Below are 17,882 nucleotides of genomic sequence, written 5' to 3' on the forward strand. Positions count from 1 at the left end.
TCAGTTCAAGGGCATTTAGGGATGGGCAACAAATGCTGTTCAAGTTCTCCCTTTTTATAAATACTCCAATAATTCATTTAACTAGCCTTTTAATTTTAATCAGTTCGAGTTGAGCCTTCACATCATCCAACAATCATTTGCTTTTATTCGAAGGCTATTTGAATTACTAGTTAACTTTGCAATTTCAGGATATAGTTTATTTATTTTAGTTTACTTCAAACCACTCTTTTCACTTCCAGATTATATTGAAATGCTTTTAAAATTTTACGCTCTTCAGATCAGAAGGTCCAAATAGAAGCAGTTCTTTCTCTCGTGACCTGCGGAGTATATCCAGCAATTTCTGCTTTTGGGTTTATAGGTGGCTCGGTTCTTACTGCCTGGTCCGTCAATAGGTACCTTTTCACTATCAAATATAACGGGGACAGGCAGGAAAATGGAGTCCAGGAGTGGCTCCTCCATCTATTTCTTTCCTATCTTCCCTGCAGCAATGTGGTTGACTCTTCACTGCTCTCAAGGACAATTAAGGATGGTCAACAAGTGCTTACCTTGCTACATCCAACAAACGAATAAAAATAAACTGGCCTCGACTACTTCTACAGATTGCTGCAAGATCCCTTGAAGAAACAAACAATGCATACGTATTAATTTGCTAAATTTATTTGAACAAATCAACTTAGAAATTCATTGCATTTTAACAAACTTTAGAACATGTAAACATACTTGCTATGTTTCTGAAACAGGTATAAATACATTTGTTTAACTTTAGTAATCAAGGTAATTACGAAAGCACAACAAATACCACGTCATAACCAATTAAGGCAGGTTACTGGGAGCATAATGACACTCATTATTTAAACTTTGCAAAACCTTAGCAATCTGTTGTCACCAAACTAAGTAACAGTCATGACAGTAGATTAGTGGACTAAGTACCATTAGTATCAGCTCACTCAAACTTTATGCTCCATTGTCCTCTCTGTGCAGCATGAACATTTTACACCCATTCAAAAACGATAATCATGGCTTACGATGATCAGGTTAACTCAAGTAGGTGGTGTAAAATACCATGGTCCTCATCAAGTGAACGTACATTTGGTAAAGTTATTAAACAACGCACATGGCATAGCACGCACCAGTCATTCCAAACAATACTCAGATGCCAACACTGCAAAGTAGAAACTAGAATCTTTACCTGCAGGCTTATGGTTGAGGTTCTAACCAGACTATTTCAGTTTAATGATTTGTATTTTTCTTTAACTTTGTCTACGTATAAACCTTATATTTCAAGTATTCTCAATTGTTCTTATCCAATTTAGCTTTCTTCTCTGTCGTTAGCCTTCTTAACAGTGATAAGCTGTGTGAAACCACTAGTAATGAGACCCTGGGACCATCAGCAGTTCCCTCTGCTGCCACTGACTGGGCGTCCACCAGATTTATGCTGCTTGGCAAAGTCTAGTGCAGAGTTTCCCAAAGTGGTGGCGTGGACCCCAAGTGGGGCAACAAGTTGAAGCTCTGGGGTGGTGATCTCCGAGGTAGCATTGCCTCTTGTGGAGCTCAAACTGAGTTACAAATACCATATGCACAACGCCCTGTCCCATTCTCTCAAATCTCACTGAGGGATTGTAACAATTTTCAAGACTCAAAATGGGGTCATATGAGGTGGGAAAGGAGTTTAGAAAGCTCTGGTCTAGTTAGTGATTTGACGACTGAATAATGTCAACTCCCACATCTGTCTGATTTGGGAGCAAGGGTAAATTTTTGGTAGAACCAAACTGCAGGTTAGACAAGGACCACTCTAATTAGCAGAGGAATGGCATCTTGAGATTGACATTTTTAAAAAGAAAACATCCGTCTGAACAACTGGATATTTTACAGTGTCTTTCCAATGTTAATTGGTGCAAAACATCTTTCCGGCCTTTGCAATTGCTAATTTCTCCTAATCCACCCACTGTTATGAACCAGTGTTCATGGATTCTTAGAAAATTGGAATTTCATTTTAGGTTACCTAAACATCTTTCTCTCTACACACTACAGGTTAAGGCAGTAAATGTCATTCCTGATATAAATTGTAATTCTGTCCTCAAATATTAAAGCTATCAAAATGTTTTCTTTCCCTTTTTATTTTCTGCTTCAGGCTCAACCCGATACCATTTTGAACACTGATCTACATTTAACTGTGTTTTCTGGAGGTGGGGGGGGGGGGGGGTTGCGGGGGGCGCTGTTGGTGGCGTGAGATGGGACAGGGATGCATAAAGAGGAATGGAAAAGCCAAAGCCTCCCTAGCAATTGGTCTTCACACGGCCCAGGTTTTCAATTTAAGAAAGCAACTTTCATCACAAATTTCTAGTGTGGAGCCAAAAGGTAAGATGCAGTTCTGCACAGACTTTCCCGAACTCTTACAAAAAAGAAATGAAAGAAAAGACAAAATCACATTTCTAGTGTCAACAAACTCAGACCCAGCATGAAAGTGGCTGTAGACAGCATCAGTGTGTTTCACTTGAAGTTTGTTACATGGTATCAAATCAAGTTGCTCATGCGCATTGCAATAAGTTTTAATAAAAATTACAGTCAAATTTTCTTCTATAAAATTCTGTACATTTTCACAAATTATTGCATAAACGGATTTCTTTTTCTTCAAGATCATTTTGCATAACAACTGACCACTGAATACAAAAAAAGCTCATGTTTCCCTTCTTGCTCTCTTCTTTTTCTTGATCTGCTTTGGGGACTCCCAGTTTTCATCAGATTTTGCTGGAATGAACAAAAACACAGGATTCAGAGACAGACACAAGAAGTCACATTTATTGATAGCTTTGATCTTTATTAGAGTACACGTGGCTTGTTTTGCATACATTCAGAGGGAAATGTGGACACCGCAGGCCAGCTTAGTATGTATTGCCCACTGCTAACTGCCCTGGAGGTTGAGTTGCCTCTTGAACTACTGCAGTCTATTTAGCGCTTGGAGTTTGTGAGGGAAGGAGTTCCAGAATTTTGACCCCGTGACACTGAAGGAAAGGCAAAGATTGTTCCAAATCAAGATGGTGAGTGGCTTGGAGGGGGGCTTGCAGGTGGTGCTGAATAGGTGTTCCCATGTACCTGCTGCCCTCATTCTTCAAGGTGGTATCGGTCACAGGCTTGGAAGGTGCTGTCAAAAGGAGCCTTGGCAAGTTATTGCAGTCCAGTGCTGTGCTGTGCATTGGTCGTACAGTGACTGAATAGAAAACAGAAAGAACACAGAACAGTACAGGCCCTTCAGCCTGTGACGTTGTGCTGACCTATTATCCTACGAAGATTATTTTACCCTGCATGCCCTATTTTTTACTATCCCCCATGTGCCTATACGAGAGTTGTTTAAAAGTCTCTAACGTATCTGACTCCACAACCACAGTTGGCAGCACATTCCATGCAGCCACCACCTCTGTGTAAACAGCCTCTGACATCTCCCCTACACCTCCTTCCAATCACCTTAAAATTATACCTGCTCATATTAGTCATTTCCACACCTGGCCGGTGTGTGGGGCTTTTCTGTGTACTTTCATTTGGGGTCCCCCATTTGTTTTGTGCTCTACCATGATTCCCAGGATGGGATGTTTGTTCTTGTTCTCTCTTGTGAATTTGATTCCGGTGCGTCTCTCCTCTGGTTTGGTCAGTAGTGTGAACACTATTTAAACAGGCAACAACACACTGCAGGAGCACAGAACTATGCCGAAAAGAATACCACCTCTTCCAGGTTTTCAAAGATAATGGTTATCCAAAAAACTGGGTCAGAAGATGCCTACATGAATAACACCATGAAGATACTACATGCCCCAATACACTAATCACGCTACCACACATCAGAAACACATCGGAACTAATCACATGACTGCTATGACTGCTGGGCATCAGAGTGGCACACAAACCCTACGAAAACTGCTCACCCAAAACAAAGACCCACTTCCCAGTGTGGACAGGGCCAATGTCATCTACAATATTTCTTGCAGAGTCTGTTGCAAACTCAATGGGACAAACAGGAAGGAAATTAACTACAAGGGTGCACGAAGATCAATTGGCCTCAAAAAGACACGACCAACACTCACTCATCTCTATCCACATGGATAAGGTGATAAGAAATAAAATAAACCAATTCAGCTGGGGCAGCATCAAGATCCTGGGACTAGTAAAGCAGAGACAGGCACAGGAGTTCCTAGAAGCCTGGCACTCCACGAAGAAAGCCATCAACAAACACACAGAACTCGATCCCACATACACTCCACTGTGAGGGAAAACCAGAACTGAGGTAAACCACCTCAACAGACTCCAGAGTTTAAAAACCAGGTGGGAAAACACAACGGCACTTCGTTGGAGACTGCACTGATGATGTTACCCAGCAGGGTAATGAAATGTCTGCGGAACAACGAACCAGTTCAGCGAGCCAACCAGCTACAAGATCAACCAGTCTCCCATATGCCTCAGTATTTAACCTACAATCATATTAGTAAATGCAGATTAAAACTACTGCTCCATTAATGAAAATAAGATCGATGAAGGACATAATTAGGCAAAGCAACTAACATAATCTGAAAAAACCCCTCCCTATTTTCTGCATATAAACTAACATTTTCCCAGCTACTATCAAATTCTGAGGAAGGGTCCAGTTATAGTTTCCTCACAGATGCTGCCAGACCTGCTGAGCTTTTCCAGCAACTTCTGTTTTTGAACAGTAACGGCTTGTTGTAGTTACTGTATTGATTTTTTTTGTAAAATGATATTCATAGTCATATATTCACTATGGGTCCAATTCTTGGAACTCCTTTTCTAACAGCACTGTGGATGTACAAACGCGTCAGAGCTGCAGCAGCTCAAAGTGGCACCTCACCAGTGACTTTTCCAGGGCAATTAGGGATGGCAAAGAAACGTTGGCCTATTTGGAGAACCAAGCGAATGTGTAGGAGAGCTGGGAAACCAACCACAGTACATAGCGAAACTCAAATTCAATAAATTTTAGCATTAAAGGCTCTTTTAATGTCACCATGTAATCACTACTGATTGTTGTAAAAACTTACCTGGTTCAGCACTGTCCTTCAGGGAAGGACATCTTGAACATGATCTGTCTAAAAACATTCAGGTAGCAATCCATACAGAATAGGTGCTATGGTCTCTCTTGTATAGGCTAATTGTGTTGAGACAAACTGCATTTACCTCTTGCACCCTCAGCATCAGTCGGTAAAATAATGGTCAAGTACTGTCGATAATTTTTGGAGTAAGATGATTTTAGAGAATGCTGTAGTTTTGCAATCAAAACCGATCACACATTAGGGATTACTTTGAATCGCCAAGTGCAGCTTACAGTATCTTGTATTTTGTCTGATCTTAAGATCACAGACAGACAAGACTTTGGCCACATGTAGTGATTTCAAATGCTGACCTTGTGAAGGAGGCAGGTTATTCTGTTTAGCGGCAGAGACAGGCAATTCTGTCTCTGATAGTGTGTCTGGCACTTGGGAAGTAATATCCTGGGAAGAACTTTCCATAATTACAGCTGGTTCTTCGGCGATTTCTACCATCTGTGCCTCTTCAACCTGACAGAAAACAAAGACAAGAATAAAGGTTTGAAATTTAAATCTTCCCTCCTAGCCCTGAACAACTTTGAAGCCAAAAGCAGGAAATTCCCAACTATACAGATGAAGGATGTCAATGAAGTACTTAGCCACTCATTTCTATCAACAGTTTGTATCTACAAAGCAAATTTAATGGGCAAAATGTCCGAGAGAAGAAATTCACCTCATATCTCACAAAACAACCTTTCTGCATACGTCCTGTCAAGCTTTTAAGAGTCTTGCATGCTTCAATAAGTAGAGACACAACCTACTCAGCCTTGCCTCATAAGACAGTCCCTCCATTGCTTAAAGGGGACAAAAACTATTAAATATTTTACGTGTGGTCTGACTAGTATCTTGTATAGTTTTAGCAAGACTTCCTCATTTTGATGTTCCATTCCCTTTGAAATAAGTTGACATTCTATTATCCTTCCCTATTATCTGAACTTGGATAATTTGCAATTTAGGCAGCTCTTTTGCAGTTTTACTCTGTTTAAACAACATTCAGCTGTTCTATTCTTCCTTCATAACCTCATTCTCCTGTATTATATTCCATGTGGCATGTTTTTGCTCACTCAGTTAACATGGTCTCTCTCTCTCTGCAGACTGTTATCCTCACCACTTGCCTTCCCACCCATTTTTACATCATCTGTAAATTTAGTGATGGTAACACTTGCTTTTCTCATCCAATTCATAAATATATATTGCAAATAACTGTGGACCCAGCTCTGAACCCTACGGCACTCCACAAGTTATACAGTGCCAATCTGAAAATGTCTCCTCTATCCCAACTTTGTTTTCTACCAGTAAGTCAAACCTCTATCAATGCCATTTGTCACATTAGCGTTATAAAGGGGGTTTTCAATCGTCATTGTCTAAGGCTGTTTGAATGGAAGAACACTTTGTTTGGGGGGCTGGGGGTAATGTGCGTGCGAGAGATACATCATAGCCAATTCCCACTCCATTGACTATACAAATTTTGAGTGTGCTATTTATTAAACATTGACCTGTGACATTCCAACTCTTACCTCTGCTGGTTCACTAGTGCATATTGTTTCAACAGGTGGACCTATCTCCTTTTCAGGCTGGTCTTGTACAATAAACTGCTCCTGGTCTCCACTGATGGATTCCTTCTCTTGCTCCTCAGTTTCCTTTCATAAATTCAGAAAACATTGAAATTTTGATTAAGTAGATAGCTGCTGAATTGTTAATAATGATGCAGATAAATGCTTACATTAATATTTTTCTTAATACTTCATGTATATAAAGACTGGACCTTTAGAGTCACTTCACCTCACTCCCTTTCCTTTTCACCAATAACCCCCTCCTCTCTCATTTCCCAATTTTCCTTACCAGTGCTGTTCAGAACAAAGCTCAGAAGGTATTTTGAACTGGAAAGTCCTGGAACTTTTCAGGTTTTGTGACACTTAGGGAGAATCTTGCCGGTGGTGGTATTCCCACATACCTGTTGTGCTTGTTCTTAAAGGACAAAGCTATTTAGCTCCTTGAGCCTGCTCTGCTCTAGATGGTAATGTTTACAGGTTTGGAAGGTGTTTTGAAGGCAGCTTGGAGAATTGTTGCAGTGCACTTAGCAGATTCAACATTCTGTAGCCAGTGTGCACTGGTAGTGGAGAAAGCGACTGTTTAAAGTGGTAGATGTGGTGCCAATCAAGAGGGCTTGTTTTGTCCCAGATGGTGGCGAGCTTCTCAAGTTGGACTGAACTTACCCAGGCAAGAGGACAGCATTCCAATACACTCTTGACTTGTGCATTACAGATAGTGGGCAGGCTTTGGGGAGTCAGGACAAGAGGTACTTATTGCAATGTCAGTTCAAAATCATGCTCAAGTTTTAAAGTGGGGTTTGACCACACAACCCCAAGGGTCAAAAACATTCATGCAATTACACTGACTTGGTTTTACCTATGACATTGCTCATTCAAATTACATGACTGGATTACATTTTTCAGCCTAGAATTTCCAGTTTACTTTGTTATTTGCATTGCTTAATTCAATTTCACCAGTAGCAAATGAGACCATTTTTCTACAGATTTTGTGTATTCTTGAGGCAGCTGGGAAGTCATTCAGAATGTAAAACAATGAATCTGCAGTAAACACACATCATTCTGCAAATGATAAGCGTTTAGTATAACGTTTGCTGAAGCAATGGTTACAGGTTCATTGTGATATTAGAGATGGAAACTTCTTAGTGTGACTGGGACTTCATAACGGCCAAGCAAGGAGTTTCGATATGCAAACCCATAGGATACTAGAATGTGTCATTAAGAAAATCAATAAGAATCTGAAATAAAATACATTATGATGATTTCAAATATAAATTAAATGTTATTACTAGGTGCGTGCTGAATTTTATCCAAAAACTTATCTAGAGAGTACTCACAGGCTATCATGACTACACAAACTTGCAGAACAAAATAAGGCCAATGACCAGTGATACAAAACAGCTTCATTGTCTGTCAACTTGGACTAAAGTCTGAAGTTTGCACTGCACATCATTTCTCTGTTCCAATGTGACACAATTAAACAGCTATAACCAAATGTAAGTGTAAGAATTAGGTCCTTCAGCCTCTCAAGCTTGGTGCACCTTTTATAATATCATTTTTGATCTGATCACTCCACACTGCTGCCTGGCAATCCAAAGATAATCCAGTTATGAATCACAACACACTTCTCTGCGAAATCTCTACAGCGTCTAGTTTCAAGTTTCTACAGCTGCCTGTCTGCTCATCTCTTCCACTGCAAACTCTTAGCTCTGGTTTTTACATATTCTTGTTTCCTCGTAAAACTGTCCCTCCACCTTTGAAGAACAGTATTGAGCCCACTTATCCTGCTATCCAAACATATTTAATGACCACAGCATACAGGTTCCGCCTTCCATTAACTTCAGTGTTGGATATTATAGCCTTTGTAGTTCGCATTGGCAACTTGCATTTACACAGTGCCTTTAATGTCTTTATAGTATAACAAAGCATCTGAAGGGGCTTCATAAAGCAGTACAAAACAATCTCCATCAGGTTTGTTAGGGTCCTTTAAGAAAGAAAATCTGCTGCCCATACTTGTTCTGGCCTACATTTGACTCCAGAGGTTGCCTCTTAACTGCCCTCCAGAAGGACACTTATTTCAAGGGCAGTTAGGAGGAAGCAACAAATGCTGACCTTGGTCAGTGATTCTCACATCTCATGGAGAAAGAAAACCAACTGTGAAATGATTAAAATTATGAAAGCTCAGTAGGGCCAGAAAGAGAGAAGCAAAGGTTTCAGAGCATTGTGTGGCAGGAAGAAGTCCAACACAGAGAGACAGAAACTAACACCAAAAGTGAGATTTATTGTCCCTCAAACCCACTTCTTCATTAAACTAGACCATGGTTGATATGCCACCTCAAGACTTTTTTCTTGTACTATCATAACCCGCACTATAGCTCAAATCCTATCAATCTCAGTATTGGATGTGCTCAATGACTGGGCCAAAATTTACTGCCTGCCCCAAGTTGCCCTTAATGGTCCTGTGCTTTCTTGAATACTGTTACGTACTATAAAGGCACTATACTGTTAAGGAGGTAATTCCAAGATTTTAACACAACACTGAAGGAATGGTGCTATAATTCCAAGCCATACGTGAATGGCTTGGAGGGGAAATTATAGGTGGTGGTATTCCCATGTATTTGCTGCCCTTGTGCTTCTGGGTGGAAGCAATTGTGGGTCTGGAAGGTACTGTTTAAGGAACTTTGGTGAATTTCTATATTATTACACCTTGTAGAAAGCTCAGATTGCTGTTACTAAGTGTCAGTGGTAGAGGAGCTGAATGTTCGTGGTGCCAAATAAGCAGGGTGCTTTGCTTCGGATGGGGTCAAGTTTCAAGTGTTTCTTGGAGCTGCACTCATCCAGGCAAGTGGAGCGGGGTTATTCCATCACACTCCTCACTTGTGCCTGGTAGCTGCTACAGAGGCTCTAAGGAGTCAGGGGTTGTGCTGCTTCCTGCAGCATTCCTTGCCTCTAACCTGTCCTTACAGCTACTGTATTTATATGGCAAGTCGAATTAGTTTCTGATCAATGGGGGATTCAGTGACGGTAACACAATTGAAGATTGAGGAGCAATGGCTAGATTGTCTCTTACTGGAGCTAATCATTGCCTGGCATTTCTGTGGTGTGAATGCTTCTTGCCACTTTTCAGCTCAAGCCTGGACTGCTGACTGCTTCAGTATCTGGAGTCGTGAATGGTGCTCAACATCATGCAATCACCCCTATGTCTGACTTGATGATGGAAAGATGGCTTTGAACCAGCTGAAGATGCTTGTTGGTTCTTGTGGGGTAGTGATAGTGTGCCTACCTCTGAGCTAGTAGGCCCATGTTAAAGTCCCACGTGCTCCAAATATATGCAATAACATTTCAAACAGATTGATTGGAAACCATCTACCTTGATGAACTCAAAGGGATGTTTAGGACTGAGCTGACTGACCCTGCCTGCCCCGCCCTCCAACATAGATGATTTTAATTAAAATTACACACCATGTTTTACATTCTCAAGAATTGAAAAACAACACAAGGATCACCCCCCTTATCATTCAGGTTACCATATCCTATCGCAATCACAGAGTTACTCACTGCTATCTCAGAGTTACTCATTGCTATCAACAACCTTCAACAACTATTTTACAGATCTAGATATGATGAGATCTAAATGCTATTTTTTGAGAGCTATTTCAGCACCGCTCCTCAGTGGACCATGAACTCCATTATTTAGAAGGTCAAGAGCAGCACCACCTGACTTTCTTTCCAAGCTATACACCATCCAGAATTAGCAGCATGTTGCCATTCCTTCACTATAGCTGGGTCACAATGTCTGAATTCCCTCCCTAATAGCACTATGGGTGTCCCTCCACCAGATGGACTTTAGTGGTTCAAGGCTGCAGCTCACCTTCTCAAGGGCAATTCGGGATGGACCACAGATGATGGCTGAGCAATGACTATTACAAACTGTGTATGAATTAAAAAGCACATGCTCCTCTTATCAAATGCAATGTCTCAAAAATCACCCCATACCACATTCCAAAATATTTTTTTGAAAAACGGTACATGAAATGCACCTAAATTAATCAATATCATCTGTTTCTGCTGTTTTTTCAGAGAGCCAGCTTTGCAGAGTTACCATTCGTCCATTATAACAGTACCCCTGAAGATCAATTCTATATTCACTCCTCTGGAACTGCTAGCAGTGTCCTCAGGTTCTGCAATTCTGGTACAGGGAAAAAAAGAAAATCACTGGCCATGGTCTACATTATTGGCGCTCTCTCTTTTAGTTCTGAGAAACCACTCTCGGCTTTTTCCTTTCCTACTGAACATATGCTTTATTCGTACAATCACCTGTTATAATCCAACCCAAACCATCCTTTCGATCAGAGATAATGGGAACTGCAGATGCTGGAGAATCTGAGATAACGATGTGTGAAGCTGGATGAACACAGCAGGCCAAGCAGCATCTTAGGAGCACATCCTTTCGATCACGTTGGCTGGCTTTTTCAGCAGTATCCTCTCAATACTGGAGGACCACACAATTTTCTTGATGCCAATAGCAGGATTATATCTTGAATTTGGTCCAATAATTACTTTTTAATTGATGTTTCCCAATATCCAATTAGCTTTATTCATCAAACATTGTTGTGTCCGAAGATTGGAGGGAGGCAAATGTTGTTCCTCTTTTCAAGAAAGGGAATAGGTAAATCCCTGAAAATTACAGACCAGTCAGTCTTACATCTGTGGTCAGCAAGGTTTTGGTAAGAATTGAGCGATAGGATTTATGACTATTTGGAAAAGCATAGCATGATTAAAGGGAGTCAGCATGGCTTTGAGAGGGGAATGTCATGCCTTACAAATCTTATTGAGTTCTTTCAGGTGGTCACGAGACAGGTTGACGAGGGTCGAGCAGTGGATGTGGTGTACATGGACTTCAGCAAGGCATTTGATAAGGGTGCCCACGGCAGGCTCATTCATAAAGTCAGGAGGTATGGGATACAGGGTGATTTGGCTGTCTAGATTCAGAATTGATTGGCTGACAGGAGGCAGAGAGTGGTTGTAGATGGTAAGTATTCTGCCTGGAGGTCAGTGCTGAGTGGTGTCCCGCAGGGCTCTGTTCTTGGGCCTCTGCTCTTTGTAGTTTTTATAAATGACTTGGATGAGGTGGTTGAGGGATGGGTTAATATGTTTGCTGATGACACAAAGGTTGGAGGTGCCGTTGATAGTATCGAAGGCTATTGCAGGCTTCAGCGAGACATTGACAGAATGCAGAGCTGGGCTGAGAAATGGCAGATGGAGTTCAACCTGGATAAATGCGAAGTGATGCATTTTGGAAGGTCGAACTTACATGCTGAATATAGGATTAAAGGCAGGATTCTCGGCAGTGTGGAGGAACAGGGGTATCTTGGTGTTCAAGTGCATAGCTTCCTGAAAGTTAACAACCTTATCCACTTGGTTGGCAAGAAAGCATATGGTGTTTTGGCTTTCATTAACAGGGGGATTGGGTTTAGGAGCCGCAAGGTTATGCTACATCTCTACAAAACCCTGGTGAGACCACACTTGGAATACTGTGTCCAGTTCTGGTTGCCCTATTATAGGAAAGACGTGGAGGCTTTGGAGAGGGTGAAAAGGAGGTTTACCAGGATGCTGCCTGGACTGGAGGGCTTGTCTTACGAGGAGAGGTTGACTGAGCTCAGACTTTTCTCTCTGGAGAGGAGGAGGAAGAGTGGTGACCTGATCGAGGTGTACAAGGTAACGAGAGGCATGGATAGTGTCGATAGCCAGAGACTTTTCCCCAGGGCAGGACTGACTGCTACGAGGGGCCATAGTTTTAAGGTGTTAGGAGGAAGGTACAGAGGAGACGTCAGAGGGAGGTTCTTCACCCAGAGAGTTGTGAGCACATGGAATAGTTTACCAGTGGTAGTCGTGGAAGCGGAGTCATTAGTGACATTTAAGCGACTGCTGGACATGCACATGGACAGCAGTGAATCGAGGGGAATGTAGTTTAGGTTATTTTATTTTTGGATTAGAATTAATCCACGGCACATCATCATGGGCCGCAGGGCCTGTACTGTGCTGTACTTTTCTATGTTCTATGTTCTATGACACCTTTGATTTGTGACTCGACTCAGGAATAGTCCCTTCTACTGGGTGTAATCCCAATTTGCACGAAGGCATTGGATTTCATCTGCCACCTCCCAAGAGTACTCAAAATACCTTGTAGTGTACCCTGTTCAGGTTTGCAGCCCAACACCTTCAATCAGCTTTGCAAATCATTGATTGTACGAGTGAAATCAAGTCACAAACAACTTAAACTCCCCCTATACTTTCCTAAAACATCTCAACATGATCTGGTTTGTACAACAATGTCTTACTTTGAAGCCACTTCCCATTTTCCTGGTTAAGTTAGGCAATGTCAATGGAGCAAGAAACAATGCTTCAAGCCAATGATCATTCACTGGAGCTGGCGAAATAATGATTATAACATGGATTAAAGCAAATAAAGAGGCAGGTAAAAGCTGGAGTACAGAAAGAACTAAAAGGAACATGATGGGGTTGTTAACAGGACAGGTTAAATAACAAAATGATATGCTGCATCGCTGTTCCTGTTTAATCTCTTGGCTTTCACTCCATCAGATTTCTTATTTGGTTCTTTCTTCTTTTCCTGTCTGACTTTGTAGACCTATTAACTCTTATTATAATTCAAACATCTGCCAGTTCTAAAGGGTCATTGATCCAAAATGTTAATTCTTCCTTTCTCTGCAGCTAAAAGTTTAGATGCTAAACTCCTAGTGGACCATAAGCTGTTCTCTCATTAGACAGTGATGACTAGTGGCAGGTTAGACCTGAAGGTCACCAAGCCACAGATAAGGGGCAACGTTGGGAAGGCAGAACCTTCGTGGCAATCCCAGTTGGAACGGAACTGACCCCGCACTGTTGGCATCAAATTGCTTTGCAAACCAGCCACCCAGCCAAGAAAACTAAATTGCTGCCATACCCGAGTAGTTCGAGCATTTCCTATATACACTGTAGATTGCCAGCATTCACAGTATTCTGCTTTGCCATTTCTCTATGGCTGATCCTTCTCCTCAGGAACACTTCAGATGATACCTTACAGCCCCTTCATCCATGGGGCAAAGCCATTGCTTCCACTTTAAAGTCCACACACTTACTGCCAGTAGACAGCTTGATGTTTTCAACAAGCATATTTTCAAAACTTCATCACCCTTTTTGTAGTTTTGCTCTTCCTAAAACTTTCAAATTTCTGTCGCTGGTCTAAATCAGTGCATTGCTTAATGAGCTCTCATCCCATCAGACAGATCATTCCAGGAACCATTTCACAGAATTATCTAATATGGCAGGAGGCCCATAGTTCCTCTGTGGATACAATGGCACTTTGAATTATCCAATTAATCTCTGCGACTCTTCTTTCCTCACAGACCTCCAATCTGATCATCAACAACAGTCAGCCAATTCCTATTTCAAAGAAATGATTGAAATAGTAGCGGAAGCAGATTCAGACAGTGCACTCAGGATTACGCGGGAGACAGCAAATAAGGAGGGGTTGGCCATTCGGGTTCTCAAGCCTGCTCCATGATTCAACTAATGTATTTGAAGCGGATTACCAGACAAAATCTTCTGAATACAGCATTGTCCAGAGGTCAACAACAAACAGTTGTGATCTCAGTATACAGGATAAGGAAGGTTGATACTGGGTATGAAGGGACTGTTATGAGGATAGATTTGAGTAAATTGGGCTTTACACACACTGGAGTTTAGGAGGAGGAGAGGTTGGACATTGTGGAAACATACAAGATTCTGAAGGGACTTGACAGACAATGTTGCTTCCCTTTGTGGGACAGTCTAAGACCAGAGGGCATAAATACAGAATCCAGGGTTGCACATTTAAGACAGACGAGGAGGAACTTCTTAGAGGGAAGTAAATCAATGGAATTCTTTACAGCAAAGAGCTGTTGAGGCTGACTCATTAAGTTTCTCCAAAGCTGAGACATACATTTTTAATCAAGGTTAAAAGGCAGGGAAGTGGAGTTGAGGGTTATCAGGTCAGCCATGACCTCATTATCCCATCAGTCTGTTTTGCTATTTAAAGAATTCAAAAGATTAACAACCCTCCAAGTGAAAAGGTTCCTCCTCATTTCAATGCTAAAATGGTCTACTCTGTACTCTGACACTACCTCCCGGTTCCAGACATTCCCGCCCCGTCGAGAGAAACATTTTTTCTGCATCTACCTTTTTGTGCCCTTTTATATGAAGAATTTTATGTGCTTCAATTAAATCTGTTCTCATTTTTGTTTAAAACACTTAAGACTGTTACATCTGCACAGAATTATTCTCAGCTCCCCCTCTCGTTCTTTTGAGTTACCATAAAACTGTGTTGTCTGGTTACTGACCCACCTGTCAGGACAAACTATTTCTCCCGCCTGGATCTTGCCCAAAGCCCTCTCATAACTTCCAATATGTGTTCTCCTTTTTTCGCTGTGTACTAAGAATCTTCTATTATTGCTGGCACTCTAAGAATGTGAACGCATTGGAGAGATTGCAGAAACAACTTACAAGAATAATTCATGGGATGAGAAATTTTAGTTATGATAATAGATATAAGAAGTTGGGATTCTTATTCTTGGGGAGAAGAGGAGATCTGATTGGGACTTTCCATGAGAGGTATTGATTGGATAGATAGGAGGAACTGTTCCCATTCCTAAAAGGATCAAACACTAGAGGGCATAGATTACAAGTGATATGCAAAATGAACTAAAGTGATGTGAGTAAAAAAAAGAGATACAGTGCAGGAACATAGGAACAGAAGTAGGCTATTCAGCCCTGCAAGCCATTCAGTGAGATCACGGCTAATGTGAGATCTAACTCCACAGGCCTACCTTTGGCTCAAATTAGTGAATACTGTTGTTGAACAAAAAACTGTCTCAGATTTAAAGTTAACAACTGATCCAGCATCTTCTGCCATTTGCGGAAGAGAATTCCAAGCCTCTATCACCCTTTGTGCGTCAAAGTGCTTTCTAACATCTTTCCTGGATGGTCTGGCCCTAATTCACAGACTGTGCACCTTAGTTATAGAATCTCCAACCAATGGAAATAGTTAATCTTGACCCACTCTTTCTTTTCCTGCTCGTATCTTGAGGGCTTTGAGATATTATGGAACAGAGTCTGCAACTATGGAGAGAGGTTTGATCAAGGCATTCAAGACTGTAGTGGAGAATTATTTCAAGAAAAATAACTTGCAAGAGAATTTGAAAAAGACGAGACACCGGCAGTATGAAATAATGCTAATTTGAAGAGGCGGTAGGCCACTTGGTGCTGTAGCGCCTTGGATTCTGTGAAGTAGCACTTTTTTTAATAACTTGAAGGCACAGCTTGGTTTTTTACATGTGACTGAATCAGACTGATTTGCTTACTTGTACAGGAGCAGCAGCAGCATCTTCGCACTTTTTCTTCTTTTTTTTCTTCTTCTTTGCTTTGCTGGTTGCAGAACCTTGCAGACCCAAGTCCACTTTCTCTTTATCTTCATCTGACAGCTACAAACGGAACACACCAGTTCTTAAATATTCTGCAACTTCTTCAACACACCAATCAAGTTCCTGTGCTAATCTGTAAGCCTCTTCATCAGGCTGCAAGGGTGGATTATGTTGTTAGTAGATCAGGACTGAAGGTTCATAAAACAGGAGTGCAAAGAATTACATTTTATCCTGGAATAAAAGCTTTTTCGCACCAACAATTTAATATGCAGATTTTACTCTTACTCGCCTGCCTTCGAATGCACCTCCTGAAATTATCAATTTACCTTGTACAGAATCAGGGAGGGCATTCAGCCCTTCAAGCCATTACGGACTTTGAAGAACCTATTGAATAAATTATATTGCCACTTGCCTTCTGCTACAGCCTGACAAATATTACTTAAGTCAAGGTTCAATTCCTTTTAAAAAATATTAAATCTACTTTTACCACCATTTGAAACAGTAAAGTCCAGATCAGTACAACATGCTAACAAAAAAATTCTCATTACACTGACTGTCTCTCTTTGGCCATTCACTAATGCTTTCTTGGCTAAATTTCGCATCGGTTTTGCTGGGGAATACTGTTACTTTCACATTTCGAAATTCAGAAGGGTGTTTCCCCTTGGCTGATATTGCTGAAGACTGTAATGCAAAATATTTCTAACCAATTTTTTTTATAGCTCCGGGTGACATTTGGGAGGTGGCTTCCTAAGTTGAGCATAGGGCTACCACTCGGGAGTCAGGTGTTACTGAAGGTCTCCAACTCAGGTGGCTCCCAAATGGCACCTGGAGCCATTCCACGTTACTCCTGTCGTGCAAGTCACTGACAGACTTTGCTGCTTCTGACAGCTGAGCAACTCTCTACTGAATACAAGTACCCAAAATAGCAAATCACAGTGGCAAAGAGAGATCAAAATACCATAAATAAATATCAAAACATCGCTGCTATTAGCAATGCTTTTGGTAGCTTTGCAAAAAGGTGTTTAATACCAAAACAGCTATTCATGCCTTTCGTTCACATTTTGTACTCCTATTTTTAACATTTGTTTGCATTTAGCAGCAGTTTAAATTTAGGGGGAAAATAGCATTGCTAAAACTAATTCAACCATGAATTAGTTATTTTCTTAACTTTGTGTTTTGGTGCTTGACGTAACTGTGCAATTTGCAATCCCAAGGCAATCCCAATTGTTACTCATAACAATTTACTCAGTAAATAGTGACATTAGCATAGACCGAACAAGTTTATTCAATTATCTGCACATAAATATTGCATTCATGATCGCTCTACCCCTTGAATTTATTTGATTCTTTGTTGAAGTGTTTTACAAAATCCACCTGAAAATTAAGCCAACTGGCAAGAAACACTAAATAGCACCATTAAAGAGTGGAGTGAAGAGGTATTAGGTGAGGTTTCTCAGGAGAAGCAACTCTTCTCCATTCTGCCCACCCCACCCAAAAAGTTAAAGTACGGCAATGCTCAATGCAGCTGGGAATTCCAAAGTAACAAATGGAACAGCTGCAAGTGTCACAGTCTTGCTACTTCAGTTTGGCTCTGCATTGAGTTCCTAGTGTTGAAAGGAGGAATGATGATATTAATTTTAAAAACTTAGTTATTTTTCAAAGCAAGTAGGAGTCTTCAGCCTATATTAATTCTGGAGGGATTGACAAGGCAGCAGAAAACATCAGATCTACACGTTCTAATATTTTTTCCATCTCATTCTTTTGGTTACTGTCTTATAATCTTTACT

At 41.0% G+C, this 17,882-nt stretch overlaps 1 protein-coding gene across 4 annotated transcripts in view; it reads right to left on the reverse strand.

Moving 5' to 3' along the window:
• Positions 1–635: 635 nt before the first annotated feature.
• The window catches only part of LOC125451875 (protein LYRIC-like), a 75,560-nt gene continuing 58,313 nt past the window's right edge, over positions 636–17,882 (reverse strand). For all 4 annotated transcript variants that reach the window (XM_059646261.1, XM_048529569.2, XM_048529568.2 and 1 more), the window contains 4 exons: positions 16,036–16,155; positions 6,605–6,727; positions 5,405–5,558; positions 636–2,748 (listed from right to left, as the gene is read on the reverse strand). In XM_059646261.1, coding sequence (XP_059502244.1) covers positions 2,678–2,748; positions 5,405–5,558; positions 6,605–6,727; positions 16,036–16,155 — 468 coding nt within the window. In that variant the 3' untranslated portion in view covers positions 636–2,677. The remainder of the gene's footprint in view (positions 2,749–5,404; positions 5,559–6,604; positions 6,728–16,035; positions 16,156–17,882) is intronic.

Source organism: Stegostoma tigrinum, chromosome 5, assembly GCF_030684315.1.
Source record: "Stegostoma tigrinum isolate sSteTig4 chromosome 5, sSteTig4.hap1, whole genome shotgun sequence".
NCBI lineage: Eukaryota > Metazoa > Chordata > Chondrichthyes > Orectolobiformes > Stegostomatidae > Stegostoma > Stegostoma tigrinum.